Source organism: Monodelphis domestica, chromosome 3 (genome assembly GCF_027887165.1).
Source record: "Monodelphis domestica isolate mMonDom1 chromosome 3, mMonDom1.pri, whole genome shotgun sequence".
NCBI classification, from domain to species: Eukaryota; Metazoa; Chordata; class Mammalia; order Didelphimorphia; family Didelphidae; genus Monodelphis; species Monodelphis domestica.
Genome location: NC_077229.1, coordinates 1,172,891 through 1,196,438, shown reverse-complemented (window position 1 = coordinate 1,196,438; position 23,548 = coordinate 1,172,891). Strand labels below are relative to the sequence as shown.

At 52.1% G+C, this 23,548-nt stretch overlaps 2 protein-coding genes across 9 annotated transcripts; both read left to right on the top strand.

Annotated features, from left to right (window-relative positions):
* Positions 1 to 6,899: 6,899 nt before the first annotated feature.
* Positions 6,900 to 10,606, top strand: LOC100010572 (microtubule-associated protein RP/EB family member 1-like). Its single transcript, XM_056821196.1, is given in 2 exon segments — positions 6,900 to 8,133; positions 8,136 to 10,606. Coding segments are annotated over 2 exon segments (804 nt in total). The 5' UTR covers positions 6,900 to 7,997; the 3' UTR covers positions 8,804 to 10,606.
* Positions 10,607 to 10,629: 23 nt separating this feature from the next.
* On the top strand, positions 10,630 to 22,654 carry LOC100012672 (zinc finger protein 420-like). Of its 8 annotated transcripts, none has more exons than XM_056821173.1 (6): positions 10,630 to 10,762; positions 12,143 to 12,196; positions 13,824 to 13,950; positions 14,407 to 14,475; positions 17,113 to 17,296; positions 17,870 to 22,654. In XM_056821173.1, the coding sequence occupies exons 2-6, from the start codon at positions 12,170 to 12,172 to the stop codon at positions 19,980 to 19,982; spliced, it is 2,520 nt and encodes an 839-aa protein (XP_056677151.1). In that variant the 5' UTR covers positions 10,630 to 10,762; positions 12,143 to 12,169; the 3' UTR covers positions 19,983 to 22,654. The 8 variants fall into 8 exon arrangements, with proteins under 8 accessions (XP_056677151.1, XP_056677153.1, XP_007490144.2 ...); XM_007490082.3 differs by lacking the exon at positions 10,630 to 10,762 and adding an exon at positions 11,034 to 11,228; XM_007490081.3 differs by lacking the exon at positions 10,630 to 10,762 and adding an exon at positions 11,255 to 11,704.
* The last annotated feature ends 894 nt before the right edge of the window (positions 22,655 to 23,548 follow it).

Below are 23,548 nucleotides of genomic sequence, written 5' to 3'. Positions count from 1 at the left end.
CAGGAATGAGGGACGTGGGAGTGTCCAACAGGTAGCCTGATAGAGACATTAGCATCATATTGGCAATCAGCAACAAGACAAAGAAAGGAACCCAAATACAGGTCTAGCCATTACCCAGCCCAGAAGCTCAGTTGAAGGTCTTACTTCCTCTATCATCCTGGCGCCTTCTCAAACAGAGGCTGAGTGAGTGCCTTTGCCATTACAAGGAAGCTGTAGAAATTGCACGCCAGCCTTCCAGGCTGCAGACGTGGGGGGAGGTCGGAGCCTCACTTCAATTCCAGGATCCAGAAATCAATCACGAGCTCTGTCCACAGGTCTGGTCCGTGAGCACGTCGTCGCTCATTAGAGTCAGCTTCTGAATCCATCTGGGAGACCTTCATGATCCGGTCATACCTGGAGCCCTTCGATGAGCTCACTGATTCCATTTAGTAAGTTAAGGTTCCATCCGGGGACTCGTCTCCCACCATCTGGGACGAGACAAGGTCTCTGGCCAAAAACAACGTCTTGTTCGGGACACTCAAGCAGAGCCACAAGTTCATGTCCTCCTCAGCACTCGTGTTGCCTGTCTGCATTCCTGAACGTGCCAGCCTAGACATGACTCAAGCAGTCTTTAATTACTTGGGAATTCTTTTGAAACAGTCACCCGTCTGCTGGTCTTACATGTTGTATTATTTCCTGTGTTTATCATGGAGTCATGGATGGCAGCTTCTCAATGAAGACGCTCTGCCCTCTTTGTTGAACAGCAGATGCTGAATACTACTCTGTTTCTGTGCCAGATCTCTCCCTCTCCTCGGTGCCCTCATTACATATTGAGTTGTTTCCTCTTCTACTAGCCCTGTTCTTGGTCCTCTGTGCTTCGCTGGACACAGAAAAAATCTGGGTAGTATTTGTTAAGCCTTACTTTCTATGCCAATAGAAACTCTAAGACAGAAGGGCAAGGGATAGGCAATAGGAGTTCAGTGATGTACCCAGCGTCCTATAGCTAGGAAGTGTAGGAGACCACATTTGAACCCAGGACCTTCTGTGTCTAGGCCTGGCTTTCTAGCCACTGAACCACCTGGCTACCCCAATAAATTCATTTCTAATTTCTGACTCTAGCTCTAATTTTTTTTTTTCTAAAACAAAGCCCAAAATCAAGAAATAGGCTAGAACAAAGGAGAAAACAACAACAACAACAAAGACTCAACCACAAAAAAAGCTCCTAAGGTGCCTGGAAAGCTTAAAACACAAACTCAGTCTCAACAAAAAATGCAGATTGGCCCACGGCCAGCAAAAATCCCTGGAAGTGCTAAAATAAAAAGAACAAAAAAAGTGATTTAAAAAATCAAGCAAGATTAGTAAAAGAAAAATTGGGAGGGGGGAGCTTTGCAAGAAAATTGTGAAGAGAATTAGAAGCTTGATAAATTAAAAAAAATAATGAAGAAAACAACTCCTTAAAAATTAGAATTGGCCAAATAAATAAAATTGCATGTAGAAAATAACTCCTGAAAAATGAGAATGGGTTAAGTGGAAACTAATGACTCTCTAAGACTTCAGGAAAAAATAATCAAAGAGAAATTCTGGGTGCAACAAAAAAATAATCAAAATATCATAGAATCATAGTCAGGACACACAAGATTTCACAGCTACCATGCTAAAGGATCAGACAACTTGGAATATGGTATTCGAGAAGGCAAAAGAGCTATAATAAGAATAACATACCCTGAAAATTTTAACACTGGTTAATCTCATGAGGCTTGGCCATTCAAAAATAACGCGACTTATCCAATATTGAGTGAGATGCACTGTCGGAAACCCATTACGTCTGCTGTTCCTCTTTGGTATTAGTTGAAGCCGTGTGCTCGCACACAGACGTTCCACATTCATCACACTCCCTAGGTTTCTCTCGGCAATGAGTTTTCTGCTGTTTTTGCTCTAGAAAGGCCTTCTCGTAGTTTCATTCGTTTCTCCCCATTATGAACTCTCTGGTGTTGACCGAGTTGTTTCTTCTCTAGGGACGCCTTCCCACATTTTATTACATTCAGAAGTGTATCTCTACGATGAATGTGATGTGGGCCAGACTGTTTCTACTCTAGGAAGATCTTCCCACACGTGCTAGAATCATTTCTCTTGGATGAATCCTCTGATGGCCAATAAGTGGCTTTCTGTCTGGGAAGGTCTTTCCACGTCTTCCTGTCTGCCCTCCCCTATCCCAGAGTTGACAAGAAATTCCATCTGGATTGTACATGTATTATCACTCAAAACCCATTTCTGTAAGTGAATAACCTTCTAAAACCAAAACCTGATCTCAGTACCCCATTTAGGGAGACTTGCTGACGGCTCAATCTCTGTGGTCCTGACCCAAGATTCAAGCTTCCACCCCATTTAGGACTTTGCTGGGGTCCTGCTGGACTGGCAGTTTTCCTCAGGGGGAGTTTCCCTTGCCTAGAAGATGTGTCCTTGTTGTGCTGCTGTCTCTCCACTGTGGCATCACACTCGAAAGCTTCTCTCGGCGTGGTAACTTGGGGCTGATGGCGTCTTGACAATCTTTCCTTATTGAGTCCCTTCAAAGTAACACCAAGTTTCGGAGTGGGTTCCTTGGCTTCAAAGCCCACTTCCCAATCTGAAAGGAACGCACAGTCACAAATGCTGCCATGCAGGGAAAAGGAAATTCTTTATTTCGTTGTTTTCTGTCGCTTTCATCAGCTTTCATGACAAATAGAAATTTGTTTCTGGATGGCTGCCCTGCTCCTTACCCCTTGTCTCCTGTCTGCGGGGCCCCCAATTCCTGCCTTAACAAGGCTGAGTATCCTAGACTAGCCGTGGCCCATCTACCAGCATTTCTCACACAGAGAAAAGTTTGAACACAATCTCCCCCCGCCCCTTCTGTAAATAAGGTACGCTACCAACGGGTTTTTGTTAAAGAAATATGCTTTGCTGAGCTAACAAAAAAGAAAAAGCTTTCACTAGGAGAAAGAACGACCTTTCATTTGAAGTTTAAAAGCTTCCCCACTGACCCTCCTTTCCCCCCAGGGAGATTACCAAGTCAGTAATGCACTTTCCAGGGTGGGAGCTTAGTGTTATTGCCCAGGTCACACCACTAAGCATCAAAACTGGGAGCCGTGAATTTTAGTTTTACTCCACCCGGCTTAGTCTTTAGAATTCTAGCAACCAGGAATGTCTACACCCCTACTTAAGGATTAAGTGTTGAGGAGGAAGGCCTATGACCAGCATGTGCTAGCAAGTGACAAATCAGAAACAACTGACTGCCCCCTGGGCTGTCCTAAGCCAAGTTTAAGCCACCATTGGTCCATGTGAGACACGGGAAGTGATGTAAAGAATGGCCTGTATATTTTGCATCACGTCCTGTGAGGGGGGCTTTTGCAGACTTGGGCAGTGGAATTTGACTTGGAGGAGCTCTGAAGCATGGGTCTAGGTGGGACTGCATCCCTTAGGCAGCCCTGTGGTGAATGTTAAGGCTGACTTCCCTTTCACTTGACCCTTCTGAAAGTTCTCACCTCTAAGGAGGCCCCTCATCTTGGCGGAGGCCTCCTAGCTGGAGGCTGAGTTATCTTTGACCTTCTGGGAAGGGCCCTTGCCTGAGAGGTCTCTGAACTCCCCCTGGCTCAGACCAGGCCAGAGTATATCTTTCCCCTTTTCGCTCTTTCTCCTTCTTAATTTCTTCCTTCAATTGTAAATAAACCACCATAAAATCCCATTCTGACTTGAGTATTTCATTGGGATCGAATTTGAATCCCTGGAGACCCCTAAATCTTATATTCAGTGTCAACCCTAAATTTTACCCTTGACAGAGCAGAGCTCAGATCTTCTGACTCATCATCTTCCCCAAAGACGGCACCCTTTCTCAGAGTAAATCTGAAGGAAGCGCGGAAGCCACGTGGGAATCACAGGAGCCACTAGTAAAGTCCTGATACCATTTACCATTCAATCCAATCCCAAGCATGGCTGGGCATGTGAGAAAAGAGGGTGAAAGGTCTCGTCAATTTAAATGACAGGCAGGACTCCAACCTGGTATCGCCTCCGTGGCACTTGGACTCTCCAGCCCAGAGGGACCCCCATTCCGGAGCGCCCTGATAGTAATGGGGAGCTGCTTGGCACGGTGCCTGGCACAGAGCAGGGCTCAATCCACGTCACTATTATCATTATTAAGAGGAAGGCTGGCATTCATGCCCTCCTACTGGTCATGGATGGAAGGGATTCGGAGACCAGGCTGAGCCCAGCCCTGAGCCAGAGGCCTGTCCTGGGCTGGAGGACTCTGTAAGGCTGATAGCGACCTGGAAGAATTCTTCTTCTTCTTCCTCTTTCTCAATCCCGTCCCTTCGGTCTTAGAATGGGGGCCACATGGGGCGGAGTGACTTCCTCAGGATGTGTGAGGCCACGCTGGAGCCGAGCCGGAGCTCCCATCCCTGGGCCTGGTTCTCCGCCTGCGGGGCCATCCAGCGGCCCCAGTAATTCTTCTGAAGGGGCCCAACACCATCCAAGTCCAGGGCACGGAGAACAATGTCAAGCACTCTGGTGCGTGGCTGATTGGAAGTAACGGCATTCAGGGCCCTCTCGTCCTCCTCCTCCAACAGTTCAGTAGCCGCTGCAAAAGGAAGCGAGGCTCCTCCGGGCAACATTCTTGCCTGGCCACAGGCTTGGCTCTGGATCTAGCAAGTCGAGGGGTTCCCTGGTCAGGCTGGCCGCCCTTCAACCCCCCCAGGGGCTTCTCTACCCTTAGAGGCTCTCTGGCGCCCCCCACGCCCACCCCGGGAGAGCTCGGGCCTCTCAGTCCAGGAGACCCCACCAGGCTGGCTGGCCCCGGCTGGTTCCGCCCACGTGGCACTCCTTGGCTCTCCCACTGGCTCCGGCCCTCTTCGCTGCCCCCCACAGGCCGCTTTCTAGGACTCCGCCCCGCCCCTCTTCCCCAAGGACCAATCAGATCACAGCCGCCCCTCCTTTGACTTAGAAGGCGGAATAGCTTCTGCTCTCCCTATTGGGGCTTGTAGGTTTACTCCCAAGTGGGGGCAGCACCGGCCGGGGCCATCGCTCCTCCGGGTCACAGCCACAGCCTGGGCTAGGGAAGCCTCGAGCCTGCGGGTGGAAAAGCGGGAAAGAAGCGTGAGCTGAAGGAGAAGGGCTCAGAGAGGAGGGGGCGGGACCCTGTCGACCTGACCACGCCCCCTTCCCACACTAGCCAATCAGAACGGTCGAAATCACGTGTATTGCAATGAGAGGTATGATAGTAGTCTCTCCGTGTTGGAGAATGACGATTGTCTTTGGGCAGTTTCATCTACGGTGTACCCTCCTGTGGCTTTGGAGTCCAAAGGCTGAGGCGCACAGTGTGTGGCACGCGGGGCCTGGGACGCCAGTTGTTACGGGAGGGGCGGCTGTGGCCTGGTGTCGGCGTTCCCGCGCAGCGGCAAGACGTCGACTTCCATCTCGGGGTATTCTCTCTATCAAGTGATGTCCTGATGTTCCATGCTCCTAGTAGGAGTTTCTTTGTATTTTGCTTCTTTTGATTTTGACCGCTTAAAGGGATGACCCGCCAGCCGCGGTGTGCTGACCGGGTGTTTGTAGGGCAGGCAATGTTTGGGACACCTTTTCTAGTCCCCTCCCTTGATGAGGGTGAGCAGTGCTGTCCTAGAGAGGGCTGCTCAGTCGCCCAGGATGCTCCCGAACGTCTCTGCTGCCCACAGGGCCGAGCGACCACTGGCCGCCTACGTGCAGGATCGTGACTACAACTGCCAGGGGTCACCTCCACCTGTTGCATTGCCACTCCCCCATTGCTGCAGGTCTTGAAGAGGGTGGACGGGGTTAGGATAGATGAGTGTGCACAAAGACACTTGTGTGTGAAGGAGATTTAAGTGGAAAAGTCGATGCACAGAGACAGTCCCGCTCTCTCGGCGTGGGAAGCCTGGGTCCAGTGGCACGAAAAATCGTTACACCTGGAGACTTCCTCAGCTGCATGGGATGGCCGTGTTGTCCTTTGTGCTCCATCACGCCCTGAGCACTCCACAGTGCCTTGCTGCGTCGCCCTCTCAGCCGTTGAACCTTCTTGTTGGTTTCTTCTGCCTGTTCCGCCGAAGCAGTCTTCACATGCTGGGTGAGCAAAGCCCTGGTTCACCAGGGGTCGAAGACCCGATGGCTACCCTCACAAGGTTTAGCCGGCCTGTGGAAGCCGCTGCCGCATGCTAGCAGCTACTGGGAGCCACAAGGGAGAGCTGGGTGTCAGGTGGGGGTCAGAGGCTGGAGAGCTGCCCTAGGAGGGCACCACCGGCCCTCCATACCAGAGATAGAGGACTGAACAGACTACCGCTGATTGGCTCCCCAGTGCCACGCCCCTTTTGGAAAGGACCAATGAACAAGTTCTTCCTGGGAAGCACCATCCTGAGGGTGTGGTACAAAGGCGGGAGCTGAGGCGCCACGCCCCCTGGCTCTTCCCCCTCCCCCCTCCTCACCCGGACTCACCGGGAGTCAGTTCCTGGCTTCCAAAGGGAGCCCTCACTAGCCTGGCAGGGCGGAAGTGACATAAACTCGGATTCCCACTCTCGGGCCCCGCCCAGAGTGCCTGAGCTCCGTTCGCACGGCCTTCTGGGAAATGTAGTTCCGAGGGGCCAGTCGGCCAGTGTCCACCTAGAGGGTAAATAGGAGGACGCTGACAGAAAGGAGGCACTCGAATGAGGAGAGAGAAGGCTTCCGATAGGACCTAACGGAAGCCAGAGCACGGGAAAGGCCTGGAGCCGAAAGACTCGGGATCACCTCGCTGAGAGGGATCTAGCGGGAGCCTCTGCTAAGGCCAGAGGGGTGACCTTAGGGAGGGCTCCGAGCCCCAAACGGGGCATCCCAGATGTGCAGCCGGGAGCCGGGCGGCAGGCTCTAGAGGATGGATCGGAGGCAGGAAGGCCCCCGACGGCCACCTTCCCAGGCGCAGGGAGAAACGTGGCCCCTGGCGGGATGGCATCCCATTTAGGGGCTTGGAGGTGGGAACCAGAGGAAAGGAGAGAGCCGAGGGCTGACTGGATAGACCTGGGCCCCTGGGAACTAGCTGATGCGGGGGCGGGGCTTCCCCTGACACCCCAACCCCAAAGGTGTCCCTGCTCCGAGGGTCCGCTGGCATTCCTCACATAGGCGCGTGGGCGGCGCCAACCATCCCCTAAACTGGACACGCCCCCCCCTTGGCTTTGAGGCAGAGCACAGGAGTCCCAACGGCGTCACTGTCTCCCCGCAGAGGGTCCAAGGAGCCGGGACTCCACGTCTCTGGGAGGCAGCCGGCCACCTGCCTAGTCAATGATTTGGCCCGGTAGTTCCTCAAGCCCAGGTTTTCCTCATCAGCCCTCCCACAACATCATGGAATCTCCAAGTGAAGAGGAAGGCCCAGGACAGAGCCGGGAGCCCCCACGGGGCCAAGGAGGCTTCAGCAGGGGAGACTGAGAAGGAGCGGCTCAGGCCGCCCCAAAAGGCAATCGAGGGCATCAGAGACTACAGAAGATCGGGGAGATGGAGCGCATTGGATTGGCGCCTAAGAGGTCACTGGTGACTTCGGAGTGCCCCCTTCTACGGTATGGCTACCTTCTTAGTAGCGGGAGGCTCCATTCAGTAAAGTTGTACTTTTAGCACCTTCTGTGATGACATTCACCTTTTATCTTGAGCGGTGGTGAACGGCATCATTTTTTGCTAGTCTTTTGCTGCTTCTTAGGAGTGCCGGCTGTTCAGGCACAAGGACCACAAATGAGGCTCCCAACTTTCACTCAACTGGGTTCTGCCATATTTGCGAGTTGTGCTAAGCCTTGGGTGTATACGGAGGCCACTGACCAGGCTTGGGGGCTTTGGTCTTGCCCAGAGGTCGGCTTTCTTGTGAGACCAGCCCTCTCCCGACAAGCCTGTTTCTTTTATTGGCATTTCTGCTGATCATGAATTTTCAGCACAGGAGTGAAGAGTTTTGTGGAATAATGAAGATAAGAAAATAGGAGAGGGTTTGAACAAGACCTAGACGGAACCGGGGTGCTGGCGAGAGGATGGCGGTTACCGTGTATTCAACTTCCGTAACTAGCGATAATTTGAGTCGACATGATATGCTGGCCTGGATCGATGAATCTCTGCACTTGACTTGGACAAAGACTGAACACTTATGTTCAGGTGCTGCTTATTGTCAGTTATGGATATGCTTTTCCCTGGTTCCATTGCTCTGAAGAAAGTGAAGTTTCAAGCAGAACTGGAACATGAATATATTCAGAACGTCAAGGTTCTACAAGCAGGTTTTAAGAGGATGGGTGTGGACAAAATAATTCCTGTGGACAGATTAGTGAAGGGAACATTTCAAGACAATTTTGAGTTTATTCAATGGTTCAAGACATTTTTTGATGCAAACTATGATGGGAAAGACTATGATCCTGTGGCAGCTTGTCAAGGCCAAGAAAGGGCAGTCGCCCCCTCCCTCATGACTCCAGTTTTGAATAAGCCAAAAAACCCTCTTGGTTCCAGTGGTGCAGCTCCACAGAGGCCCATTTCTACACAGAGAACTACAGCACCTTCCAAGACAGGCCCTGGTATGGTCAGAAAGAATCCAGGGATGGGAAATGGAGATGATGAGTCAGCAGCATTGATCCAGCCGATCGATGTATTGAAACTCACTGTTGAAGACTTGGAGAAAGAGAGAGACTTCTACTTTGGAAAGCTAAGGAATATTGAATTGATTTGTCAGGAAAACGAAGGGGAAAGTGATCCAGTGTTGCAGAGGATTGTGGAGATTCTCTATGCCACAGATGAAGACTTTGTGATACCTGATGAAGGGGGTCTGCAAGAGGAGCAAGAAGAGTATTAATAACCCATGTACTGTACCAGTAGAGAAGCAACATCTGAATTCTTCACCCCAAATCATGTGCTTAACTGTAAGATACTCCCTTTTATTGTTTTTAGAGGACTCACTCACTGGTTTCTTTTCGGAAGCAAAAAGTACCAGCACTTTGCAGAAGTTTCACTCCTTTTCCAATGGGTGTTGAGTCAGGAACTTTTATCTTGTGGCAAAGCAGTATTAACATCTAGCCGGTTCACTTGGGGAACAAAGAGGCAGATCTTGAGAGCTCACTTTTTGGTTGCTGGTAAACATACTGATTCCTGAAAATTTGTTTTGCTATGACATACTAAATGGAGGCTCAGAATAGAGAAACGTGAAGACGACTCACAAAACGGATGAGCTAATGTGAAATCTCAACAGAGAACTAAATAACTAACGCCTTAAGAGTATTTAAAAAGGTTTCCTTATGTCAAATTATAAAATGTAATATGACAGGATTCTTTGTGCTTCATGTTGTGGCTAGAAAGCGCCCAACCGTCTACATGGCTGTCTGGGAAGGCCTGTGGTGCTCTTTCAGTACTTGCAGCCATAGAAATGGATCAGAGTGCGAAGTAAAGACATTTATTCTAGAGCTTTTTGGTATTGCTAAGTGGTAGATCCTACGAAGGAGGAGGCTGGATCTTTGCCTAACAATCAGAGGGAGTCTTTTGGCTCTGAGATGTATGATTGAGTTGAAGAGCTCAAAATTGTTTTCGTTGAGCATTTCTGTATCAGTTTCTCGATGTTACTCCAAATCTTCTGTGCACTGTATTTTCTAGAAAGCAAGATGTGTCTGCTTTTATATTACCTAAAGATTGCTTTTGGAAAGCAAAAACGCCTCCCTAGAAATGAATGTTACTTGGGAGCAGATTGGCATGTTTTCTTTTAGCTCCTTTTTATTCTTCCTTTCCCTTTTGGGGTCTCTTCTTTCTGCCCCTTAAAACGTGCTGCTGAGAACAAGGCATACCATGGGCAGGGGATCGTGCTCCGCCTTCTTTCTGGACCTCTGGTAGAGGGAGAGTGATCTGTGAAGGCTGAGATTACCTTGTGACCTGCAAGCCTTGGGTTGGGGGGTTTTGGTACCTGCTGTCCACAGCTCCCACCGTATCTGAATAGTTGCCAGTGCTCGAATCTCCTTGGAGATCAGTTCCATCAGAGTGTGTTACTAAATGTTCATCTTTTGCAGGAAATACAGGGCCAGGTCTAATGTGACTATTAACATTGAAAACATTTCATTCCTGAACACCCCCGTCTTTTGCTTTGCACCTCAGCCTGTTTCATCCCTTTTGTTTGGCAGGAACCTGCCAGACGACTCGGTCACCCACTACTGAGATGATCAGTCCTGCCGTGCTTGTGTCACTTTGTCTCTGGTGGTAGATTCTGGTGCCCTAAAATGTGTGTAGAAGGCGAGCTTTTACGATAAACGGTGGTGCGGTGCACGAGTCTGCGTGGAACTCTGAGGAAAGCCCAAGTGTCATAATAATAATAATGCCCAACGCAAGTAACTCGCCAGTGTTGAGATGCAGGTGCTGTTTCTCTCTTGTAGGCCTCTGTTGCCCTAAAAGTCCATTTCGCGTATTCCACCTGGCCTTTCTTGACACGGTTGTTTCCTGCTTTAAACAGTTCCTAAATAAAGTTCTGTGTTTCAAAAAAAAGGAGAGAAAGCGGAGGCGTCTCTGGGCGGTCTTTCTGGGGAGAAGTAAAGCGCGATAGCCGGGATCCAGGCGGGATGTTTCCGCCAGGAGGGGGACGCGGGCCTATTTGTGGGGAGCTCAGGATGAGCCGCCACAGGGCAGCTGCACGCCGCCCCGCGGCCCCTCTGGAGCTCCGCCTTACGGGTGGCGCTAACAAACTCCATTTCCATCCTCGGGAACAGGCTGCCGAGCCGGTACGGGTTAAGTGCTGGTCGCTTGGTTGCCGACGGCGTAGGTCGAGGGCTTCCCCTTGGTAAGGACCGAGTGCAGGCCAGAGCCGAAAGCTTGTGAGGGAGAGCTGAGGAGAGGGGAGAAAAGACGTGGCAAACGGCCTCAATTTTTCCTGTAGAATCTAAGGCAAAGCTCTCAACGGAGGAGCTGCGGACCTGCGGCTCCTCCAAATCCCGGCGGGCTCCTCAGAGGGACGCCCCTGGTGGAGAGTGGGTGGGGCTAGGGGTAGGGCAGGCGAGAGGCCACACCCACAGGCCCACTAGAAGGATAGGGGGGGACGGCCTTGGAGCTCTGAGCGTGCGCACTTCCCTTGCCGGTCACCTTGGACTACGTTTCCCAGAAGATCGTGCGCGAAACCCATCTGTTTGTGAGCGGGGCTTCAGCCGCGGGCGGGGGTCCCTGAAACATCACTTCCGCCCTCCGCCCCTGCGGGCCCGGTTTTCGGCCTCCTACAGGAGCTGGAGCCGGAGCTCCGGGTCCCAGGCCGGGTGAGTGAAGACTGGGGGCGTTGCAGGGCCGTAGGAAAGAGAGCAGACGCATTTTCCATTGGTCAGCCCGGGGGCGGGGGCGAGGCTAGCGAGCCAATCAGCAGCGCCATTTGGATTTTTCTCCACCCCTTTTTGCAGTCCCTCCCCCATCCCCTGCAGGCTAGGCTGTCCGTGGCCCACAGGCTCCCTAAGGCACTGCCTTGAGAGGGGGCGGAGCTTCCTGGGGTGCGCCGCGCTAGCCTCTTCCCTCCAGGCACCGGCCCTCTTGGCAGGCAGCCGGACCCCGCCCCGTCGGGAGCACTTATAAGGGCTCGCCCGGAGGGTTTCTGGGGCGCCCGTGGGGCGGGGGCGGGCTGCTGTCTGAGCCGGGAGAGGGGCCCTGAAGGGCAGCCTGGCGCCCTTCTGCGGTCCACTGTCTCGGGCCGCCCCCTCGCTCGCTGCTGCGGCCACCGCAGGAGCCCTCCAACGGGACCCGGGTAGGCCGCCCAGTTGTCGCTGCACTAGGCTGCCCTCCCCCCTCTTACCCCGGCGCTGCCGCCCTGTCCGCCGGTAGAAGGCAGGCGGCTCCAGACGCCCTCACTGGGTGACTCGAGCCTGCCGGCCTCAGTTCCTCACCTGCCAAGGAAACGGGGTCCCGGAGACGGCCTTGAAGCTGGGCCCCTGCGAGGGGGGACCCGGGCCCTGCCCTGGAGCTTGGCCCGGGCCTCCATTCCTCCTTAGCCCAGGAGAGGAGCTCCCGCCGGAGTGAAGGGCGCCGCCGCGCCGCGCCGCACCGCACCGGGAGTGCCGATGGTGACCCAAGCGGGGAGCCTTCGGGAACGGAGACAGTCCAGAGATGGGGGGCGGGGGGGGGGGGCAGATGGCCCGGGGCGGGGAGCCTGACCCGCCCACTGCTCCCGGCTTCTCTCTTCCAGGGAGGCGGACTTTTGGACCCAACCAAAATGGCGAGCGGAGAGGGCGAGGCGACGGTGAGTGAGGACGAGCACTCCACTGGGGAGAGTCATCCCGCTCGCCCTTGGTTCTGGTTCTGGGGGAGCCGGGAGGGCAGAAGCTGGCCTTGTCCCCCAGGGGCGCAGCGGCTCTCGGGAGAGTCACCGCTAGGTGGAGCCCACGGTCGCGTCATGCACAAAGGTGGCTGCCTTTGGTGGAGCTGGGATTGGAGCCAAGGCTGGAAGGGAGTCTGGGAGGGGAGGAGGGGCCGGACCCTGGGCAAGGGTCGACCAGAAGGCCAGGTCAGGAAAGGCTGCAGGAGTCCAAGGGAGGAGTGGGACCGGGAGCCTCTGGAGCTATTGAGCAGGGCTGGCGGGGAGGGTCTTGCACTCTGGTGGCTGAACGAGGATGGATGGGGGAGACCCGAAGCGAGGGTGCCCCCCCCAGCTACTGCAGTAGTCAAGGTGGGAGGTGATGGGGGTCCACACTAGGGTGAGGCAGGGTTGGAGGAGAGAAGGAGGCAGCTGCGAGAGCTGCTGCGGGAGTGAAATCAACCATTGGTGGTACGCGCCACGGCGCCATCTTGAATCCTGGAGGGGGCGTCTCAAGAGAAGTCTCAGACATGTTGACGGCCATCCAGCTAGAGAGGTTCAGGAGAAGATGGAGATCCGAGAGGAGGCCGGCAGAGACGGGCAACGAGAGGCTCAGTCATTCTGCGGAGAGCCTCGATGGCGCGCTTGGAACGCCAGTGGCAAAGGCGGCCCCCTGCAGCTGGCTTGAACCTAGAGCTGCCCGATCAAACAGGAATCCTGTCTGGGAAGGTGAGCTGAAGGAGGAGGTGGCAGCGGAGGCCGCTGGACTGACCGGAGCTCAGAAGAGGAAGCTCTTGGGGGATGCTCTCCGATGGGCTGGACTTTGGGGAAAGCTCCCGTGCTTCAGAGCTGTCTGAAGGTGGCCTGTGGCTCAGCTGGGCGTCCGGCCCCTCCCGGCCCTGAGCCTTGGACGTGAGGGGAGGCCCCTTGAGGCCTGGGGCTCCGCCGGCCGGGGACACAGGCGTTAGAGGTACAAACGGACCCAAGGCTCCAGGCACGTGATGTCAAGAGAGAGGGAGCCCTCGGCCTTCCCGACGGGGGCACGTCTGGCTCTCCTTTAGCTGGCCCGGAGATGGCCGCCTGAGAGGAGGAGGAACTCGGGGAAAAGGGGCGCAGGGAGCCGGGCCCCCTCCCTGAGGGCTCCTTAAACGCTCTCGCCCCCCTCGGAGGGTGCTCAGGACACTCGGGCTGGCGAGGCCCCTGAACCGGCCGCTTCGCGCCTCCAATGGGCAAGGGTGGGTGAGGTGGAGAAGGACGTGTCCCAGGCTCCAGACACAGCCTCGATGCACCCCTACGGCAGCCCTGGAAGGGAGGGGCGGTCATGATCCCCATTTTACAGGGCAGGCGGCTGAGGCCGGAGGAGGTGAGGTGCTTTACCTCCCTGAACAGCAAGTGTTCCTCTGAAGCAGGATTTGAACTCGGGGCTTTCCTGCCTCCGAGGCCAACACTTCTAGGCACTGCCCTCCCAGGAATCACGGGAGACCCACTCTGCACAGTTCCTGCGCCCTTCCCGTACCCCAGGCCCATAGGAAGGAGGTCCCTTGGGCGAGCACAGGCATCTTCGGTGTTCCAGGGCTCGGTGACGTTCCGGGACGTGGCCGTGGACTTCACGTGGGAGGAGTGGCGCCGCCTGGGCCCGGCCCAGAAGGAGCTGTACCGGGAGGTGATGCTGGAGACCTACCGGACCCTGGTGTGCCTGGGTGAGGCTAGCCAGCCCTGGGACCCGGATTCTGCCTGGGTGGGGGGTTGCCAGGCCTTTCTGTGGGCCAAGCACTGGGCTAAGTGAAGGCCGTGGTTTCCTGAGCCTTTGGCTGCCGACCCAGAGCTTGTTATGCTTGTGGGGGCCGGAGTCTGGGCGCGCTTTCCCCGGTGATTGCATCTGCCTCCTCCCCCAGCCATCCGATCGGCTCTCAGGGCTCCAGCGGTCATCTGCTGGACATCTCGGCCTCGGCCTTTGCCGGCAGCTTGGTGAGGTCGGCCATCTGAGGAGGCCTCCTCCAAGGCTGCTCCCTGCCAGCCTCCGGTCCTGGGGCCACAACAGAGAGTGGGCCCCATCCGGGACTCCCTCTCACGCTGTCTTTGTTCCGGGGAGAGAAGGGGCCAAGCTTGGGTTCGAGGCCCTGCGTGCCTAGCTCTTTCCCATTTCCCCTGAGCAGGCCTCGCGGCTTCCAAACCAGACGTGATCAGCCAGCTAGAGCGAAGAGATGCGCCTTGGGTGGCCACAGGTGAGTGAGTGGCAGAGGCGGGCAGCGAGGGGCTGGGAGCCCCCCGGCCTGGGAGGGCTGGAACAAGTGGCTTTGGAGGGACCCTAAGAGTGCCACAGCAGACATGCTGAGCCCCCCGTCCTGTCGGACACCCAAAGGGGTGTCCGTGCGATGATCGTCGAGCCCAGGGAGGGTGCCGTCGGCTGGGGATCCCTCGGTTCATCCATTGAGTCATTCTGGCCGAGCACGCGGCGCCTCTCACACCCAGGGCTGCCCCGTGACCAGCTCCCGCAAGCCCAGCGCTCGTTTCCTGGCGTCTGCGGGCCCAGAATGCACGGGGCAGTGGCCTCGCGGTCGGAAAGCGTCAGGAAAGAGAGCAAGAAGCAGACAGCCGTGTTGGCACCCTGGCCGTGCTGGGCGCGTCTGCCTCTGCCACCGGTGCTCCGAACGCTCCTGTGGCGGACGGAGATGGGCTGGGTAAGGAGAGGGGCCGGGAGGAGCGACGGACCAGAGCCAGTGACGGCTCGATGCCAGCCTGGAGAAACCTTGCCCCGCTGGGCTGTGCAGGCCAGCACTTTCCCGGCGGCGGCCTGCTCGCATAACAGAGTGGGGGCAGGAGCTGACCACAGAGCGAGGCTGGAGAGCAGTCTTGGCACCCTCCAATGCCGGGCTGAAGCTAATCTGTAGAAGCTAAATAAGGAGGAAGAGGGACAACGAGAGCCAACAGTGAGAGGTTACAGAGCACTTCGTCTGACCCCTACAATAGCCTGCAAGCTGGCTGCTTTTACACCCATTTTACAGATGAGAAAACAGAAGCAGAGAAGAGCAAGGGACCTGCTGAGGGTCCCGGAGCTAATTGGCTGAATTTGAACTCGGGTCTCTGTGACGCCACTTAGGTGTGTCATCAAACGCACCCAGTTAAACTCAGAAAGGGTTTGTGAAATCCTCTTTAGGGGCCAGGCCCTCTGCTGGCCACGGAGGAGATTCCCTGCCCACAGGAGCTTCCTCGCTGCTGGGCAGAAACATCCACAGAGGAGGAATCGTAAACTGATCTTGGGAGAGAGAGCGCTGCCAGCCGCAAGCTTTAGAAAAGGCAGTCCCTGAGCTGAGCCCTGAAAGGACTTGAGCGTTCTTAGACGAGAGCTTTCCACGCAGAGGGACTGCCTGGGCAGCACCCATGAGTGGACATTGCGCAGGTCCAGCCCTTCTGGACCTCCCAGCAGCATCGCAACTGTTCACTAGCCAGCACTCTCATTGGAAGTGACCGTAGACAAAGAGGGGTAGCCACAAGGCCTTTTGGGGGGAGAGGTGGAATCCAGAAGGGCTTCATGTAGAAGGTGGGCATGAAGAACTGTGCCAGGCAGAGGGGATGAAGGAATATATTCTAGCTTAGGGGGACATCCAATGCAGAGGCATGGAGAGGGAGATGAAGTGTCATGAATGAGGTCGGTTTGGCTGGACCGTACTAGGGGAACGAAGTACGGTAAATCCGGAGAGACAGGAGGGACTCAAGTCACGAAGGGCTTCAAATACCAAACAGGAATTTCGATTGAATCCTAGAGCTACTAGGGGAGCTAAGAGGAATTTACTGAGCAGGGAGGGGTCATAAGACAAAAATCACTTGAAGAAAAAGCCAAATGGAGGGAGATCTGCGAAGGGGAGAGGACGAGAGGAGACCAGTTAGAAGGCTGCTGCTGTGGTTCAGAGGGGAGGTGACGAGGGCCTGAATTAGGCAGAGACAGGCAAGATCTGGAAACTGAGTGCATCTGTGGGGTGAGACTGAGGAGTGGAGGATTAGATCAGAGCCATAGTGTAGGTAGCGGAGGGGATGGGGGCGTCTTCCTCAGTAGCAGGGAAGTTTGGAGGAGAGATGGGTTTGTGGGGAAAGGTGATGAAGTGGACATGTTGAGCTGCGCACCTGCAGTGTGAGCCATCCACTGGGAAGCTGAGGAGTCATAGAGAAGAGAACTGAACAGATGGAACTCGATGAGTTCAGCAAAGGAGAGAGCGAGGAGGGGCTGGGACAGAGCTTGGGAAATGCTTGTGCTTGGGGACGGGAATGGGGATAGAGATCTAACAAAGGAGTCTGAGAAGCAGCATCCAGACATTTAGAAGAGAGCCAAGAGGGAGGAGTGTTGCAGAAACCTAATGAGGAGAGAATCTGGAACAGAGGAGGGAGTCGGCAGTGCTGAATGGTGCACAGGGTCGGGAATGACCATTGGAGTTAGCAATTAAATGATTGGTGGAGGTTGCTAGGGAGCGCCACAGTACACACAGTGCTAGACCTGGAATCGGGAAGCCAGGAGTCCAGATCTGTTCTTGGACATTAGCTGGGAGAACTCTCGTCACCTCTCTGTCTCTGCTTCATGTCTTACCCCACTGAAGCCCATCTACCCTTCAGCTGCTTCCCAGCATCCCAGACAAACCATTTCACCCTGCAACTCAGTCAGCTCCAGGTACTCCCATTATCTCCATGATCAAATACGTAGTTCTCTCTCTGGTTCTTGAAACCCTTTATAACCTGCCCTGCCTGCCTCATTCCTCTCCACACATTCTCTAAAGCAGCTACACTGGCCTCCTTGCTTGTTTGTTTAACTCAACAATCCGAAGCAGGGAGAAGAGAAGTATCATGAATTTTGTTTTATTTTGTCTCTTCAGAATTTGAGATGCTCCCTGAAACCAGGGAACCAACTCTGAAACCTGGCATTCCTTTAGAAGGTCCATCTAAGGAGACACTCTCCAGGGAGCAGCCCTCTAGGGGTTCCAGGTTGGGAGGAACTTTGGAAAATGGCACCAGGACGGAAAAGCAACAGAGAGAGAGAAAGAAAGAAAAACATTCTAGGCAAGTGGAAATCAATCGCCCAATCAAAAATTCCTTCCAGTAAAGTGAGCAGTGGGAATAACAAATATGGCAGAAGCTTCAGTCTAGGACGGGTCTCTTTTCCACAGTAGAGAAACAGTCTGTAAATTGGATACCCTAATAAAGAACTTGAAAGTTTCTTCAGACCCAGGGAAAGATAATCATCTGATTTTAGGTATTTTTTTTAAATACCTTTTTTTTAAACCCTTACCTTCTGTCTTTGAATCAATACTGTATATTGGTTCCAAGGCAGAAGAATGGTAAGAGCTAGACTGTGGGGGTTCAGTGACTTGCCCAGGGTCACACAGCTGGGAAGTGTCCGAGGTCAGATTTGAACCTAGGACCTCTTGTCTCCAGGCCTGGCTCTCAAGCTACTAAGCTACCCAGCTGCCCCCAATTTTAGGTATTTTCTAAGTGAAATTAATGTGGGAAATCCTTTAGTTATAATTCAGCCCTTATTGAATATCATAAAATAAATACTGACTGGTAACCTTATGAATGTAGTGAAAGTGAGAGAAGCTGTAACTCTCATCTATCCATTTCTTCCCATCACAGGATTCAAGCTGAAGAGAAAAGTCCAAAATGTAGTAAATGTGGGAAGATTGTCCTTGAGAGCAAACAACTTTCCCAGCCTCAACCAATCCATACTGGATCAAAACATCGTGAATATAAAGAATGGAGAAAGGTCTTTGGTCAGACAACTGGATTTATTGAACAGCAGAAGATTTGTCCTGAAGAGGCACTTTGTGGATGTAATGAATCTGGCCAAGCCTCCCACCAGAAAACAAGATTTCCTGGACATCAGAAAATTCAGACCAGAGAGAATTCCTATAAATGCAATGAATGTGGAAAAGCTTTTAGTCAGAACTCACAACTCAGTCTACATCATAGAATTCATAGTGGTGAGAAACCATATGAGTGTACTGAATGTGGCAAGGCTTTCCATTCCAGTTCCTATCTTACCGTACATCAGAACATTCATATTGGAGAGAAATCCTATAAATGTAAGGACTGTGGGAAGATCTTCCAGAGTAGCACTAATCTTACTCGACATCAGAAAATTCATAGTGGAAAGAAACCTTATGAATGCAGTGAATGTGGGAAAACCTTCCGCAAGCGAACGCAATTTATTGTCCATCAGAGAATTCATACCGGAGAGAAACCTTATAAATGCAATGAATGTGGAAAAGCTTTTAGCCAGAGTTCACAGCTCAATCTACATCACAGAACTCATAGTGGAGAGAAGCCTTATAAATGTAGTGAATGTGGGAAGGCCTTCTGCCAGAGTTCACAACTTTCTGTACATGCGAGAATTCATACTGGAGAGAAACCATATATGTGTAATGAGTGTGGGAAGGCCTTCCGTCAAAGCGAACAACTGACACTCCATCACAGAATTCACAGTGGAGAGAAACCTTACAAATGTAAGGAGTGTGGGAAGACCTTCCGAAGTAGTTCACAACTTACTGTCCATCAGAAGGTCCACACTGGAGAGAAGCCTTATGAATGTAAGGAATGTGGAAAGGCCTTCCGCTGTAGCTCATACCTTATTGTCCATCAGAGAATTCACACTGGAGAGAAACCTTTTAAATGTAATGAATGTGGAAAGGCCTTCCGTCAAAGGGAACAACTTACTCTACATCACAGAATTCACAGTGGTGAGAAACCTTATGAATGTATTGAATGTGGCAAGGCTTTCCGTTATAGCTCTTACCTCACAGTACATCAGAGAATTCATACTGGAGAGAAACCTTATCAATGCAAAGAATGTGGGAAGGCCTTCCATTGTAGCACAGACCTTACTGTCCATCAGAAGATTCACACTGGTGAGAAACCTTATGAGTGTAATGAATGTCGGAAGGCCTTCCGTACACATACACAGTTTACTGTCCATCAGAAAATTCATACTGGAGAGAAACCTTATGAATGTAAGGACTGTGGGAAGGCCTTTAGACAGAGCATAGAGCTTACTGTACATCAAAGAACTCATACAGGAGAGAAACCTTATGAATGTCATGAATGTGGGAAGGCTTTCTGCCAGAGTATACAGCTTACTCGCCATCAGAAAATTCATACTGGAGAGAAACCATATGAATGTACTGAATGTGGGAAGAGCTTCTGCCAAAGAACAGGACTCACTGAACATCAGAAAATTCACACTGGTGAGAAACCTTATGAATGTAATGAATGCAGGAAGACCTTTCGAAATAGTATACAACTTACTCAGCACCTGAGAATTCATACCGGAGAGAAACCCTATGAATGTAAGGAATGTGGGAAAGCCTTCTGCCAAAGCTCACAACTTTCTGTACATCAGAGAATTCATAGTGGAGAGAAGCCTTATAAATGTCATGAATGTGGAAAGGCCTTCCGCCATAGTGCTCACCTTACTCTACATCAGAGAATTCACAGTGGAGAGAAGCCTTATGGTTGTCCTGAATGTGGGAAAGCCTTCCGAAGTAGCTCACATCTTACTCTGCATCAGAAGATTCACACTGGAGAGAAACCTTATGAATGTAAAGAATGTGGGAAAGCCTTTCGCTGTAGCTCATATCTCACTGTCCATCAGAGAATTCACACTGGAGAGAAACCTTATAAGTGCAGTGAATGTGGAAAGGCATTCTGCCAGAGCACACAGCTTACTCGACATCAGAGAATTCATCTTTGAAGTCTTTTGAATAGTAAATCCTTATGGAAGTAGACTGAAGAATTTCTGTTATTTTAGCAGTTCAGCCTATTTTTAAAATTCACCTAAAGCAGAACTTTACAGGTCATACTATTTATGATACTTGGCATTTATTTAAAATTTTAAATTTTTCGAAGCCCTTTACATATATAACACCCCTCCTGAGGCTGCTTTTCCACCTCCTATGAACATTGTCCAGCTGAGTCCCCCAGAAAGATGTCTGACTTTTCAAGATCATATGGATAACTGTGGAGAACTAGTTTTGAGTACTATTGATCATTTGTGAGATTTTCAGACTTAATTACACTTAAGAAAGGGTATTTACTAAATGGGTATGACAAACATAGTTGTTACACATTAAGAATTCCCCCAAACTAAGAGGCTATTCCAGGCCCTTGATCTCCTAGGGTCCCTGGGGAGAAGGAACTCAAACTTGAAAACAAATGAAAGGGAGACGTGTCAAGGGATCTCCTGTGTCCAATGATAAGCTCAGAGCTCCTGTTACAAGAAGTTCTCTCCTCCGTTTTGATGTGCTCAGTGCTAGAGAGCTTTTCTCACTTTTGGTCTTCATTGTGTCTGTTACCCACTGGTGGGGACTCCAGTCTTCTGAACTTCACAGGACTCAAGGTTCCAGCCTAACTGCTTCCATCTCTGGAGCCTTTTTCTCAGCATGTTTTTGACTCCTAGCTGAATGTATTGTCTTCTATAAGGACATTCTCTCTAGTAACTCTATCAATGAAGAGGGAGGAGGAGAGAGAGGAAGAGAATTTCCCCTCCCTACAAAAATGATTCCCTTTCAGGGGCCTTACCTCCAGAGCACCGGAATTTGCCACTTGGCTCTGAAATAGCTCTCTGTCTTTGTATGTTGCTTGATTTTTAATGAAGGTATTTCTTTTGAGGTGTCATGTCTTTAGCTAATGGCCCAAAACTCCTACAATTCTTTTCAAATTAAGAATTTATTCATGCCTTGTTTGCTTTTGATTGAGATGTTTGGGCCTTCTGTGACCAGTTGGGCTGGATTCCCCAGCCTGATGTATGTATATTATTGCATTTTGGCCTTATCCAAACCTTGTAGGTGTTATTCCCATTTTAGAGACTAGGACACTGAGGCAGAGAAGGGTAAGTGAGTGAGTGACTTGCCTGTAGCCACACAGCAGTTTGGGGCTGGATTTGAGCCTTCCGTATGTCTCTGTGCCCTCCAGGTTCAGCTCTTTTGCCAGGATAGCACATGGCCTCTCCGTGGCACTGCAGAAGCACTCATACCCCTGTTCAGTTTCCCACAGGAGGATGCCTATCTTTTTATTTCCCTTGAGCGCCTCAGGTCTCTCCCTCCCTCAGTCACTACATTTATAACAAGTCATCAGACTATGAATTGAGAAAGGGACCGAGAGCTTCCTCAGCTCCCCTCAGAAGTGCTCACTCGTCTCAGAATGGAAGGGAGAGGAGGGATCAAGGGCCTGGTGTTTGGGGGTCAGCACCGTCCTGGCCAATTCTGATTCAGATAGGGCTGCTTACACGAGTTCGAGATTGCAAAGAAAGGAAACACCTGAACGTCATCCATCAGTTAACGGACGGAAAGTCACTTGCCAAGAACATGACGCAGATGGAATGATTCAGGTACACGTGGACTCCCTCATCTCTGCCTGGAAACATGTCATCATAAGGGCAGGGGGTGGTGATTCGTCACTGGGCTATTCAGGCTGATACGGAGGGCCCAAAACGCCATCCTTGTCCTCAAAAGCTCTTGTTGTTGGAATGGGGAGACCAAAGACAACGAACGGTGTGCCCACCTTCAGCTCTGTACCTGTATTTGCGTAGCTACATGGAAAGAGACAGCAGACAGACAGAGGGATTGAGGGGGACCCCAGGAAAGCCTGGGTGGAGAGGAAGCGAAGGAAGACGCCTGAGAGATCTCCTGAAGAGGGCTCAATCTGACTGGTCTTGTGAGAGGCCAGGGAAGCCGGAAGGGGGAAGATGAGGGGAGAGCATCCTGGGCACAGAGCGGAGGCAGGGGAAAGGCCACCCTGTTCAAGAAATAGCAAGGACGTCTCCTAGCTGTGTGACCCCAGGTAAGTCACTGGACTCCTTTTGCCTTGTCCACGCCACGCTTCTGCCTCGGGAGCGCGACTTCGCCTTGATTCTAAGACAGAAGATGAGGACTTGACCGAAAAGAGATGGCGCAAATGCCAGTGTTGCTGGGGCCCGGAGTCTGGAGGGACGTAACAGTTATTCCTGCACATAGGGAATAGGGAGCCTCTGCAATCTGCAGAGGGAGAGTGACAGTCGGCTTTAGGAAAAGCACGAGAGCAGCTGGCTGGAGGCTGGGAGGGGTAAAATGAGGGAAGGAGACAGTCCAAATAGAGGTGACTAAAGTAAGAGAAGGTGGCATGTACAAGGCATATTGTGAAGGGGCAGCTCCGTGGCTCATGCAGAGAGAGCCAGACCTGGAGGAGGTAGGGCCTGGGTTCATATGTAGCCTCAGACACTTCTTAGCTGTGTGACCCTGGGCAAGTCACTTAACCCCAGCTGCCCAGCCCTTGCTGCTCTTCTGCCTTGGAGCTGACATTTATTTAGTATTGGTTCTGACAAGGTATGGGTTTTTGAAAAGAGATTGTGAAGATGCAAATAAAAGACTTGCCAGCGGATTGGTTATAGGAAGTGAGTGTGAGAGAGGTCCCCCCACGGTATCCTTCATACCTCCCAGCAGCATAGCCTTTCCACGCATATAGTGCTGCCTGAAGATCTCTGGGTAATGAGAGCCTACCTAAACTCCTTCATCACCCGTTCCCTGCTCCCTCCCCGTCCAGATGATTCGGAACCTCCTGCTGCCATTCAGAGGATTCGCAGTCCAGTGATCCCTCCAGAGGCCACAGCAAGAGGTGAAAATCCACCAAGTTCCTTCACTGAGCCAATCAATGCCCAGGACACAGAGCTGTGGTTGGTCGCCTTTCATTCCCCCAGCCAATAGTGCGCCGTATACAATCTCATGTTAGCGAACTTGCACAAGCAGTAGTGGTGCACTGCATTTCCATTGGGTACAGTATGGTATTCATCTGCAAAATCCTGCCATATAGTGATACAGAAGCAGATATGTATTTTTTAAAGCCCGCCATACAGTAACGCCGTGGTAAATGAACTGCGATACAGCAAGGGAAGACTGTACTCCACTGGCCACTGTCTTGTTCCTATCCCCTTGAACCCAACTCAGCCAAAGTCCTGCCTATTTGAAGGCTTATCACCCTTTCCAAAGTGCCCTGGAATGTCTGTTCCATAAGTAACCGTCACATTCATTTTAAACCTTTTCCTTTCTCCTCTCTTCTTGATCTTGCTGAGACCTGGCTCCCTTCTGTTGACACAGCTTCCCTGCTTACTACCTTCATATTCTCCAACTCACTGGTTGAGGCAGGCAGGTAGAAATGCTCCTCGTTTCCCCCCACCCCTGCCATTCAACTCTCCATCTTTACCGCCATCCACCAGTGAGCTTTCTTACTCTGAGGTTTGCCCATCCATTTTAATCACCCAATCAAGCTTCTGGTGCCTGGGACCCT

Coding starts and splice junctions, on each gene's coding strand:
- LOC100012672 (XM_056821172.1), top strand. CDS start 13,572: ATGATCCCCATTTTACAGGGCAGGCGGCTGAGGCCGGAGGAGGTGAGG. Junction 13,951..14,406: donor CCGGACCCTGGTGTGCCTGG/GTGAGGCTAGCC, acceptor TCCCCTGAGCAG/GCCTCGCGGCTTCCAAACCA. Junction 14,476..17,112: donor TGCGCCTTGGGTGGCCACAG/GTGAGTGAGTGG, acceptor TTGTCTCTTCAG/AATTTGAGATGCTCCCTGAA.